The sequence below is a fragment of the Bos indicus x Bos taurus genome, chromosome 6, assembly GCF_003369695.1.
Source record: "Bos indicus x Bos taurus breed Angus x Brahman F1 hybrid chromosome 6, Bos_hybrid_MaternalHap_v2.0, whole genome shotgun sequence".
Classification (NCBI taxonomy): Eukaryota; Metazoa; Chordata; class Mammalia; order Artiodactyla; family Bovidae; genus Bos; species Bos indicus x Bos taurus.
The window spans coordinates 6094977-6107979 of NC_040081.1; the positions used below are offsets into that span (position 1 = coordinate 6094977).

The 13003-nt window shown below is 40.3% G+C and overlaps 1 protein-coding gene and 1 pseudogene across 3 annotated transcripts in view; one reads left to right on the forward strand and one right to left on the reverse strand.

Annotated features, from left to right (window-relative positions):
- Window positions 1–13003, forward strand: part of PDE5A (phosphodiesterase 5A) — a 148722-nt gene that overhangs the window by 14513 nt on the left and 121206 nt on the right. For all 3 annotated transcript variants that reach the window (XM_027543723.1, XM_027543725.1, XM_027543724.1), the window contains exon 2: window positions 8448–9036. In XM_027543723.1, coding sequence (XP_027399524.1) covers window positions 8448–9036 — 589 coding nt within the window. The remainder of the gene's footprint in view (window positions 1–8447; window positions 9037–13003) is intronic.
- Window positions 11243–11359, reverse strand: LOC113894833 (annotated as a pseudogene).

Sequence of the window (13003 nt, forward strand, 5' to 3'; positions counted from 1 at the left end):
ACCACCTTGCAGGTCAGGAAGAAGTTAGAACAGGCAGTATTTCCCCTACTGGATACAGGATGAAATTGAAACTCAGAAAAAGAAAATTGTTTGCTATTGGTTACAAATCCCATTGGTACAAATGCTAAAGTATAGATTGGAATTTGGGATTTATGACTAAAAACATAGCCTTTCAGTGCTTCCCAAGAATTTTTAGCAATGTGTCAGCCTCCCTTATATAAGTAGATTGCAGTTTTTTTTTTCCTCTACTAAATATATGGTATGATTTGGACAGTAAAATGAAAAGGCTTGATGTAAGGAAGAATTTTATGCCACAAATTATTAATCTAAGAGCTTTTGAAAGTTCAGTTACCATAATACACAGGCTCCTTTGTGCTCTTTCAATGATACAGTTAGTTGTTTGATAGCACAGAGCTCATTGATGTGCTACACAGACCTACCTTTTCTTTGATGTCTATCTGCCAACAATTTCAGTTGGGAAAAACAGAATATCAAATGACTAGTATGGTCATTTGAAATAAATTAAGTATAATTTGAATTTTAGATACTGTTTATATTAAAACTGTATTCATTATTTATCTGAAACTCAGCTTTAATTGGTATCCAGTATTTTTATTTGCAAAGTCTAGCAAAATCACAGTGGACAGTGACTGCAGCCATGAAATTAAAAGACACTTGCTCCTTTGAACCTAGATGGCATATTAAAAAGCAGAGACAAAAGTCCATGTAGTCAAAGCTATGGTTTTTCCAGTAGTCGTGTACAGATGCGAGAGTTGGACCGTAAAAAAGGTTGAGCTCTAAAGAATTGATGTTTTTGAATTGTGCTGGAGAAGACTTTTTAGAGTCTCCCGAACTGCAGGAAGATCAAACTAATCAACTGTTAGGAAATCAACCCTGAATATTCATCGGAAGGGATACTGCTGAAGCTGAAGCTCCAGTACCTTGGCCACCTGATGCGAAGAGCTGACTCATTGAAAAAGACCCTGATGCTGGAAAGATTGAGAACAGGAGGAGAAGGGGGCAGCAGAGGCTGAGATGATTAGATGGCACCACCAACTCAATGGATGTGAATTTGAGCAAACTCAGGGATAGGGAGGACAGAGGAGCCTGGTGTGCTGCGGTGCACGGGGTTGCAGAGAGTCAGTCCTGAACTTAGTGAGTGAACAACAACAGCAGTGCAACCCTGAGAATTACTCTCATCTTGAACACATTTACTGTGCATTCTTTTCAGTGCATCATTCTAGGTTTATAGACCCTGACCTGTTTTCAGAGAAACAGGCATGAGACTCAGTCAGATTATTTTAAGGACACTGTCCTTCAGAGTTTTTGTTCTGAGCCCCTTGACACAGTGTTTTTGCGTCAGAGATTTAGTGCGCCGTCCTTTTGTGGTCTGGATGGAAAGAATTAAGTTAGAGGATGTGCTGTTACAAGCGAGCGTGTTCTTTCTCTACCGTATATGTTTAAATTTGATTTTTTACTCTTTCTACTGCATCTGGATGTTATGAAGTGTCTTCTTCATGACAGACATTGATGTTCTGGGAACTTCTATATTCTTATAGGTTGTAAGACTTGGAATAGGAAACCTAGATTTGATATCTAGTTTTGCTACCAGATAGCAGAGTGTGTTTGGTTCAGCCATTTAGAAAGTAGGATTGTTAATACCTGCCTCACCAGGTTTAAATAAAATGGTGCTTTTTTCTTCCAGTATCTCTGATAGACATACTTTTCAAAATCTCATAGACTCAAGGAAGAGAAAGAAGGGAAAGTAGAGATCCTGTCTCAAGCCATTGAAGTGATTTGCCCCAGGCAGAGCTATCAATCAGGTTTCTTAAATCCCATCTGGTATATTTACCCTCATATGTGACATGTTCATCTTTCCATCTTTATTCATTTATATGCAAAACCCACATCAGTACTCTTGCCTGAAAAATCCCATGGAGAGAAGAGCCTGGCGGGTTATAGTCCATGGAGTCTCAAAGAGTCAGAGACGACTTTAGCGGCTAAGCAATGACATATAACTTCGTATGACAGCAAAATTCAGTATGTGTATAAAGCAACTTCTGGACACACTAAGTCTCAGTTTGGGAGGAGAGGTCTGGGCTGCTCACTCCTGTATCCTGGTGGCAGCGCAGTGCCTGGCGTGCACAAGGGACTCATGAGAAAAATACAGTCTAGAGCAAAGGACACTTAAGTGAATCCAGTTAAAATGAAGAAGTATCAGTGAAAAGGTTTTGATTGGAACTTTACTTTGAAAAATGGAACCACAGGTTATGAACGTAAATTTATTTTAGATCTAATAAAATTTAAATTATAATGGAAATTTAAAGTAGACAGTTTCTGGCAAATAACTTTACTTGTTTGACATTTGCAACAAAATCATAGAGTTATTTTTTTCCCCAAGTACAGTTTTTAAAAATTAACATTTAAAGATCTTCGGTTTTTCCAGCAGCCTTTCTTAATCTACAATGCACTTATTTGAACAGAATTCTCTCTTCAGGTATTTGTTGTGTTAATGATCCTTGTTGATTTTGTTAGCTGGTTTTTAATTGGGCTTACCCTTTAATTATCAGTGGCCTTATGTAATATTAGAATAGTCTCCAACATTACTTTGTTCTACTTCTAGAAATTCTATATCTTATGTAAGTTTACATTTCAATCTGCAAGTGATTTGTATTTGTAGAGCTTAAAGTGTTAAAGAACAGGAGATGATCAATACTAGTCTTAGGAAAGAAGGCTCACTTCACATAGCCACGTAGGTCATGTGCTGCAAAATGTCAAGGGATGCCTGAAAGGAGAGAGGTGTAAGAGATGATTTAATATTATTTATGGTTGGCTTATAAGTAATTGTTTTGATGTTATGATAGCTTATATTTTCCTCCACAGGCATATATATCTACAGGGACTCAGATAATCAATAATGTGGTCTTAAGAAAACATTTCCTCCCATGACTGGTGGTTAATAAAAATTGTTGATTGAATGACTGAATATACCAGATCTACTTTTCCTGTGTCATTTAATACTGAGTTCATTTCTCCAAGAAAGTGTCAAGAAATACAACACCTGTGAGACAAATTAAACATAATAGTGCAAAATATCTAACAAAGAATGTGGGGGCACTGGCTCTGTTTAAGATGTATAACAGGCCCTACGGGATAAATGAGGGTAGAGTAGCCACGATCAGTTATGAGGCTTACATCCAAGGGGTGGTGACCATTAATAGCTAAAACATAATGTTGATTTTCTAAGCATTCAAATTTTCAAAAGACTGTTGTCCTTTTTAATGCAGTTAGTTTAGGAGGCTTCATTTATTTATTTATTCATTCACTTCACTCAGATATTTATCAGGGACATAGTATTAATATGTGACAGACATTTTCTAAGTACAGGAATGCAGTTGTTTACAAGACAGATGATTATGAAATTTACATCTCCTTGGAAGAAACAGACAGTAAACCAACAGGTTAATAAACAAGAAAAAATAGATGATAGTAAGAATTCATTACCACTCTTAATGGCAGAAAGTGAAGAGGAACTAAAGAGCCTCTTGATGAGGGTGAAGGAGGAGAGTGAAAGAGCCGGCTTAAGACTAAATATTAAAAAAAAAAAAAAAAAGCCAAGATCATGGCACCTGGCCCCATTACTGCATGGCAAATAGAAGGGGGAAAGTTGGAAGTAGCGGCAGATTTCCTCTTCTTGGGCTCCAAAATCACTGCAGACCGTGAGTGCGGCCATGAAATCAGAAAACGATGGCTTCTTGGCAGGAAAGCTGTGAGAAACCTAGACAGTGTGTTGAAAAGCAGAGACATTACTCTGCCAACAAAGGTCCGTATAGTCAAGGCCATGGTCTTCCCCATTGGTCATGTACAGTTGTGAGAGCTGAACTGTAAAAAAGGCAGAATGCCAAAGAATTGATGCCTTCGAACTGTGATGCTGGAGAAGACTCCTGGAAGTCCCTTGGACTGCAAGGAGATCAAACCAGTCAGTCTTAAGGGAGATCAACCTTGAATATTCATTGAAAGGACTGATGCTGAGGCTGAAGCTCCCAATATTTTGGTTACCTGATGCAAACAGATGACTCATTGGAAAAGTTCCTGATGCTGGGAAAGATCAATGGCAGAAGGAGACAAGGGCATCAGAGGATGAGATGGCTGGACGGCATCAGGATGCGATGGACGTGAACTTGGGCAAGCTCTGGGAGATGGCGGGGGACAGGGAAGCCTGGCGTGCTGCAGTCCATGGGGTCGCCCACAACTGGGCGACTGAAGAGCAACAACAAGAATTCAGATCGTGTTGGGGGGAACATAATGTGTTGGGGTCCCTTGAGAGGTGGAATGAGCAGGGAAGACCTGTCTGTGCAGGTGAGGAGGGAGCTTTGACCTGCCAGATGCAGGTGAGGAGAGCGTTCCAGCCTGGGGGCAGTCAACGTGTGATGTGCTTGAGGAGCGTCAGGGAGGCCTGTGTGGACGGGAGGCCTGTGTGGACAGGAGGGACTGCAGTCGGGGATTGAAGAGTTTGGGTTTTATTCTCAATTCAGTGAGAAGATGTTAAGGCTTACTTTTTCAAGGATTGCTCTAGCTGCCATGGGGAGAATGGGTTGAAGGAGGCTAGTATGATTTCAGAGAGTCCAGTTAAGGGCTGTGGCCATAGTCCAAGATGAGAGATGACGCAGCTTGAACCAGGGAAGATAGAAATCAGCAGATTGGACTATAGGGTTTTGGAAGTCAGCTGGACAGGACTTGGTTGCTAGATTGGATGTGAGTTGAAGGAAACAAATTCAGAGTAATTCCTAGATGTGCAGTTGAGGAACTGGGGATGGTGCTATTTATTGATATGAAGAAAATGGACAGGGAGTGAGATTGGAACAAGACGAAGGGTGGGGCGTTAGGAATCGTGATTTCACCACTTGAAGGTGTCTGTTTAGATGTTGTCAAGTAGGTGGTGTGATTAAAATGTTGATCACCATTTTTCAGTGAGAAGATAGGAAATGAGGCTGTGTTTCAGGTTTGTAGCTGACATAGTTAAAATACCTGTTTTTATGTTGATTTGAGAAGTTTTTAAGTTACATATACATATTTTTTAATCACATAAACTAGATTAGCTTAAACATATTGCTGTGTTCCTGTTTCATGTTTTACAAAACATTTTATTCAAATGCTTCCTGTACATTTTTCACATGCATATCTGACGTCAGTGTCTTTGGCACAATCTTTCTTTGTGATTTTGGAGGTTACATAAACATTTCCCAAAGTATGTCCCCCTCATTTCTATAGAACTAGAAGTTTTTGAGATACACTGTTACCAGAGTATATTCTTATGACTAGAAATTTTGTCCCAAGCCACGGTATGCATTTATAAAATATTTGGCTGCTGCTGCTAAGTCACTTCAGTCGTGTCCGACTCTGTGTGACCCCATAGACATCAGTCCACCAGGCTCCCCCGTCCCTGGGATTCTCAAGGCAAGAACACTGGAGTGGGTTGCCATTTCCTTCTCCAATGCATGAAAGTGAAAAAGTGAAAGTGAAGTCTCTCAGTCGTGTCCGACTCTTAGCGATCACATGGATTGCAGCCTACCAGGCTCCTCCATCCATGGGATTTTTCCAGGCAAGAGTACTGGAGTGGGGTGCCATTGCCTTCTCCAAAATATTTGGCAATTACATTAAAAAAAAAAAAATTCTGTGCTGTAGGTATATACTGGAGTAATGTAGTAAGTACTTTTTAAAGAGAGCTTTAAAATGTATCTAACACTTGGAATTATGAGATAATCCTGATAATATCTATGTTATTTTTTTTTTACCCATTTCATTCTAGATTGGTGTCAATTCAGGGTAATATATATTTACCAAACAATAGATTATTGTTCAAAATAAAATAACTCAGGGAACATTCTATAAGTGAAAGACTTAGTGGAGACCCAGAAAAATGATTAACTCTTCTCTCCTCCTTCTGGATCTTGTTTTCACTTAATAGATTGTGCTGATTATTCATATCAGTACCTTGTAATATCTGCCTCATGTTCTATTTGGGCTTCCCAGGTGGCGTTAATGGTAAAGAACCTGCCTGCCAATGCAGGAGATGGAAGAGATGCGGGTTCGATCCCTGGGTTGGAAAGATCCCCTGGAGGAGGGAGTGACAGCCCACTCCAGTGTTCTTGCCTGGAGAATCCCAAGGCCAGAGAAGCCCGGTGGGCTACAGCCCATAGTGTTGCAAAGTCGGACATGAAGCACCTTAGCACAGGCACAGTGTTCCATTTATAAACATGCCATGATGTATTTTGCCAGGCTTCTATTTATGGGATTAGTTTGCTCTTATCTTTGCTATAACAAACAGTAAATAAATACACTGATGCTTCTTTTGCCGTGTGTGTAAAATCTTTGGAACAAAGGATACTTGCATTTTAAAACTTGTTAGATTCTGCCTGCTTGCCCTCTGAAGAGGTATTATCAATTTCTGCTGCAGCCAGAAGGATTGGAGAGTGTCTGCATCCTGGCTCTTTCATGAAAATAACCAGTAAACCGTTGCCGCATGGAGATTGCATTGCTCTTATAGGCCAGTTCTTTTAAATATCCTCAGTGCTTGCAAGTTATTGTCTTCTGAAAATGAATTTTTGAGTTTGAAGAAAAATCAGGCCTGTATTTGGAGAAAAATCAGGTCTGCATACGATATGTATTAAGTTAGCCATTACTCTAGGCTTTTTGTGGTTTTATTTGCTTATTCAAAGCAAGGCTCAGTGAAAAACAAGATCTAGCTTTTAGGCAAAACTAATGTTCTTATATGACTTTGAATTTTTTTAGAAGTTAGTTTCAAAAGTTCCCAGAATGTTTAAAGTAATGGGGGCATCAGTTGGCATCAGATTACAGCTTCCCAAGAGGATTTATTTGAACTGAACAACAGTCTTTTGGATGTGTATGATCTGATATATTTAGCTTAAAAAAAAAAAATACTGACTATGAAACCTTTAGCTCAGATAGGTTTCTTCATGGAGTGGCACATAAACAACATAAATAATTTAAATTTTCTTGGATTTTTATACTAGTTATTGCCTATTTTTTGTTTTCCTCCTTTATACAAGGAGTAAATAGAAGATTATTCTAGATTATTGGACATGCATTATTAGGATGTTATTAATGGAAGTCTACGATCTTTCTTCTACATGCTAGATCAAATTGTTTCTTTTTTCTATTTTCTTTCCTAAATCTAGTCTATATATAGTGGTATAGATAAAAACTGTCTAAAATTAAGCATGTTACCTAGCCAAATTCAGATAATTTTAAAAAATTTTTTAAATATTTAATTTCAGAATAAGTTGTGTGTTTTAAATAGCAAATTTCCATGCCTGCGTTTTCCGAAGACTGTCATCAAATTTAGTGGCTTTTACTTTAATTCAAACTGATTTTGAGAGGAACCAACTTGACACCTGATGCATTATAAATCAGATATCTGAAAATATATGTATATATGAGCTAATCTTTTATTAAAATGTTCAGTGAAACAATTGTTTTCAGTTTTTCAAAATAAACTGTCTTAAATAGACCGTTATGTTTTCATTTTCTATGACAAATGGTTACTGCATCAGTTAACCATGAGAGGATTTTAGAAGTTTTCAGGGGTAACAGCATTTAAGGAGGGAGCTTCCCAGGTGGCACAGTGGTAAAGAACCTGCCTGCCAATGCAGGAGACAAAAGAGATGTTGGTTCGATCCCTGGGTTGGCAAGATCCTCTGGAGTAGAAAATGGCAACCCAGTCCAGTGTTCTTGCCTGGAAAAGTATATGGACAGAGGAGCCTGGCAGGCTACAGTCTGTGGGATAGCAAAGAGTCAGCCATGACAGAGCAGGCACGCCACACACACACACACACACACACACACACACTCACTCTGTTTTGTTTTTATTGAGGTATAGTTGCTTTATGGTGTTGTGTTAATTTCTGCTCAGTGATGAAGAGAATCAACTATGTGTACACACACATCCCCTCTCTCTTTTGGACCTCCTCCCTTATCCTCCCCCCACCCCCCCACCCCCCCGCCCCATCTAGGTCACCACAGAGCACCGAGCTGAGCTCCCTGTGCTGTGCAGTAAGTTCCCAGCACCTGTCTGTTCTCCACGCGGCCGGGCACATTCCTCAGTCCCAGTCTCCCAGCTCACCCCCTGCACGTCCACCCGTCCACTTTCTACATCTGCATCTCTGTTCCTGCCCTGCAGATAGGTCCATCAGTGCCATTTTTCTCGATTCCATATATATGTCTTAATGTAGGACATCTGTTTGTCTCTTTCTGACTTACTTCATTATGTATGACAGACAGTAAGTCCATCCACGTCTCTGCAAGTGACTCTGTATCCATCCTTTTTTATGGCTGAGTAGTATTCCATTGTGTATATGCACCACATCTTATTTATCCACTCCTGTCTTCCTCAAATCTTTGATGTGCCTACATGTTCTTTTCTGCAGAGAAATGGTCAACGCATGGTTTGCTGAGAGAGTTCACACCATTCCTGTGTGCAAGGAAGGAATCAAGGGCCACACGGAATCCTGCTCTTGCCCCTTGCAGCCAAGTCCCCGTGCAGAGAGCAGTGTCCCTGGAACACCAACCAGGAAGATCTCTGCCTCTGAATTTGATCGGCCGCTTAGACCCATCGTTATCAAGGATTCTGAGGGAACTGTGAGCTTCCTCTCTGACTCAGACAAGAAGGAACAGATGCCTCTAACCTCCCCACGGTTTGATAATGATGAAGGGGACCAGTGCTCGAGACTCTTGGAATTAGTGAAAGATATTTCTAGTCACTTGGATGTCACAGCCTTATGTCACAAAATTTTCTTGCACATCCATGGACTCATCTCCGCCGACCGCTACTCCTTATTCCTCGTCTGTGAGGACAGCTCCAACGACAAGTTTCTTATCAGCCGCCTCTTTGATGTTGCAGAAGGTTCAACACTGGAAGAAGCTTCAAACAACTGCATCCGCTTAGAGTGGAACAAAGGCATCGTGGGACACGTGGCCGCTTTTGGCGAGCCCTTGAACATCAAAGACGCCTATGAGGTAAATGAACTCTTGGAACAGAGGCAGGGTGGGGCATGGAATATGGATGGGGCATGGGCAACTACTGTCAATCGTAGGGATATTTGAAACTGAGATTTCATCATTTACAAACTTATTTAAAGTAGGAATCTATGGTTAAGAAGCTCCCCATCTTTGAAAGTCAGTTTCTTCACTGGTGGCTGAGTCCAACACAGCGGCCTTAGAGAAAGGTTGTCTTGTTCTCCTTAATGATAACTTGACATAGCTCATCTCACAGTTGTGTTCTTTCATTGTTTTTTCTTCATCACTATGCATATCCCCGGGCTTCCCTGGTGGCTCAGAGGTTAAAGCATCTGCCTGGAATGCGGGAGACCTGGGTTCGATCCCTGGGTCAGGAAGATCCCCTGGAGAAGGAAATGGCACGTTCTCTTTTCTTAGTCCTACACACTCCTTAGATATGTAATCTGTAGACACTGTATAGCAGCATTTCTTGAGCTTACATGACCACAGAATGCTTAGAAGTTGTAGTGCAGCAGTAGAGAGCCAAGCAGTGGCCATAAAATAAAGTAGTGTTCAGATTGAAGCTAAGAATAAAAAAGTCTCTTAGATAAATTAATTTTAAGAAATGGTCAACATTTGATTCCCATTTTAAAACTTTGTAACAGAATGGTATACATTTGGAATTCAACTGTTTTATTACTGATAAAATAATACATTCACATATTTAAAACATGACATGATCCACAGCTTAGACCAGTGAGTTTCAGTTACACCACAAATGTCAGTGATGTTCAGTCAACACATCATCTCCTCCTCTATCAGGCCATCACTCATGCAACTTTCTTGAATGTGGCACAGCATTTATTAATAATAAGGTATTGACACAATAATCAGAACAACTTATATGAATGTGTTGGAATTTTCCTAATACTTGGAAACTAGACATCATCCAGTATTTAGATCAGATTGTTTATCGCTCAGTGTTCTTCAGAGAAACAGAACTAGTAGGATATATAGAGATAAATAAGAAGTGGTTTATTGTAGGAATAAGCTCACTTGGGAATGGAGGCTTAGAAGTTCCACAGTCTGCCTTCCATCTGCAGGCTGGAGAACCAAGATTGGTGTAGTTGATGGTATAACTCAGTCTGCAGGCCTAAGAATCAGGGGGGCCAGTGGTGTAACTCTGGTCTGTGTTTGAATCAAAAGCTTTAGAGCCGGGAGCTCTGGTGGACTGCAGGAGGGCAAGAAGAATATGGATATCTTAGTTCAAACAGAGCGAATTCGTCCTTCTTTCCTCTGCCTACTCAAGGGATGGGATGATGCCCACTGGCATTGATAAAGATCTTCTCTACTCATTCTCGTGATTCAGATGTTCATCTCCTCTGGAGACATCCTCACAGACACACCTAGAAATAACGTGTTATCAGCCGTTTGGGCATCCCTTAGCTGACAAGTTGACACATAAAATTAACTATCACAGATTGCCCTGAAGCCCTGGTCTATGTCTGATGGAAGCCTTACGCCTCCCAAGATTTCCTATGTCTAAGGATGTATATTGTCTAAATAACCGTCTTATTTCCTAAGGCAACAGGAATGCAAAACTTAGACCCATCTCTTGTTTCCATGGGGCAGCCTCTCCATGGACACCATGATTTCTAGGGAGAAAAATTGGAGGGTTCTTAGGGAAGGGTCACATCACCACTCACGTGGCCTTTACCCTCGAGCTGCAGCTCTTCCCGCCCCAACCTCATTCCCCCCTTTTCAGTCCTTCTTCAGATAAATAGTCTTCACTATCTCTCATCCTGCGGGTCTCAGGTGCTACTCAAGTGAATTTCTGATGAATAAAATTATTTCCAAAATGAATTTCAGAAGAAAGAAGTAGCAATAGCTGCTGTCCCATTCTTAATAAATTACCAATTCTGATACATTTGTCATGTTGTAATTGTGTCCCAGGGAACAGAGTTTGGGAACTGCTGTATCTTTGTTAAATGCTCTAATAATCTTTAGATATTCCACTTTGTGGAAGAAGACCAGCATATAATTTGGCAAATCTAGTTGGTTATTTCCTTTTTTGTTTTCTGTTATTTTTATCTTTATATGATTTCAAGCTTATAGAAAAGTTGCAAGACCAGTATCAGAAACTTGGGTATACCCTCTACCCAGATTCTCTAATTGTTTATATTTTGGCCTGTTTGCTTTATTATCTTCTTTTTCTGTGTGTAATGCATGTAAGTAACGCATGCATATTATTTTTTTCTGAGCCATTCGGAGACATTTTTCTATATGTATTTTCAGATAAGAACAGATACTGCACTTGATCTTAGCTAAAAGGCTGAGAAGCAATTACTATACGTATTTTCTAACAAGAATATTGTCTTCCACAATTGTCATACTTTTATCAAAATCTGGAAATTTTTTGATACAAAGCTCTTAGCTAACATTCCATGGACAAATTTGGTCAGTTGCCCCATGAATGTCCTTTGCAGTGATTTTTTCCCCCCTTTGTTCAAGGCTGTCACTCAGGGTTATGTATTGCATGTATTTGTCCTATCTTGTTATTTTCCATTAAATCTGCAGTAGCTTCTCAGTGCTTCTCTATCTTTCTTGACATGTATTTTGGAAGGAGACAGGCCAGTTATCTCGTAGAATGTTTTTCTTGAATAGATTCACGTTAGGCGCTTTTGGCAGGAATACCACAAACGTTCTTTCAACCTCATTTGGCTTTACAGACGACGATCAGTTCTTCACCTCTGCACCAGCTGGGGTGTCCCATGGTCCAATTCAGTCCTGACACTAGTTGCCTGGAGTGAGTGCAGACCCCAAGGTTAGGGACCCTGTTGTACAGCTTTGTCCCCACTTAAGATGCCAGCCATAGGAAGGACCCCCAGGCTAGCCACACTTGCTTCGGGCTGACTGCAAATGCAGGGGTTCCCCACTCGGGTTTAATGATTTGCTGGAATGACTCAGAACTCAGGAAAGTTCTTAAGATTGTACTTAAGAAAGTACTTAAGATTGTAGCTGTATGTTTATAAAGGATAACATTCAGAAATAGCCTAATAGAGATACAAAGGGCAAGGAGTGAGGGGCGGGGAACACAAAACTTCCTTGTCCACCTTCTGTGGCAACACCATCCCAGCACACAGTAGATGACCTTTACCCAAAAGTTCCCTCAATCTGATTTTTTTTTCAGTATGTAGGGATGATTGATTAAATCACTGACCATTGGTGATTGGACTCAGTCTCCAGGCCCCTCTTCCTTATCCAGTGGCAGGGCTGAACGTTCTGATCCTCTAATCGCTCAGTTGGTTTTCCTGGCAGCCAGCCCCAGTCCTGAAGCTATTTGAGGCCTTCTCCCCCATGAGACTGCCTTACCGTGAGCTCAGGTATGCTTGGCAGGGGCTTGTAACGAATATAAAAAGACTATCAGTCAGGTAATTCCAAGGGTTTGAAGAGATCTAATGCCAGACCAAACATGTTTTGTGGGTATACCACAGACCTTCTTGGCATGTGTGACCAGGTAGCACACGATGTTACTTTACCACGTTTTTGATGATGTTAAACTTGGTAAGTGGGTTAAAGTGGTACCCACTAAGTGTTTCACTATAAAGACACAGTTTTCCCATTGTAATTAATAAATATCTATAGGGACGTTATTTTGATATTGTGTGAATGCTCTTTTCCTTCTCAGTGCACTTACCACTTTGGGCATCTACTAATTTTCCAACTTTATATCAATAGTGCAATCTATATGTATTAGTTAACATTCTAATGTAAAGAAGAGCTTTGCCTTCTTTATTCACATTATTTCTATCATTATGGATGCATGGATTTTTATTTTTTTAATGAGTTATGCTGTGTTACTGTCTTATTCATATTCTCAGATTATATCCAATTTATTGGCTCCTATGTCCTTTTGGCTCAGTCTGCTGCTGCTAAGTCACGTCAGTCGTGTCTGACTCTGTGCGACCCCATAGACAGCAGCCCACCA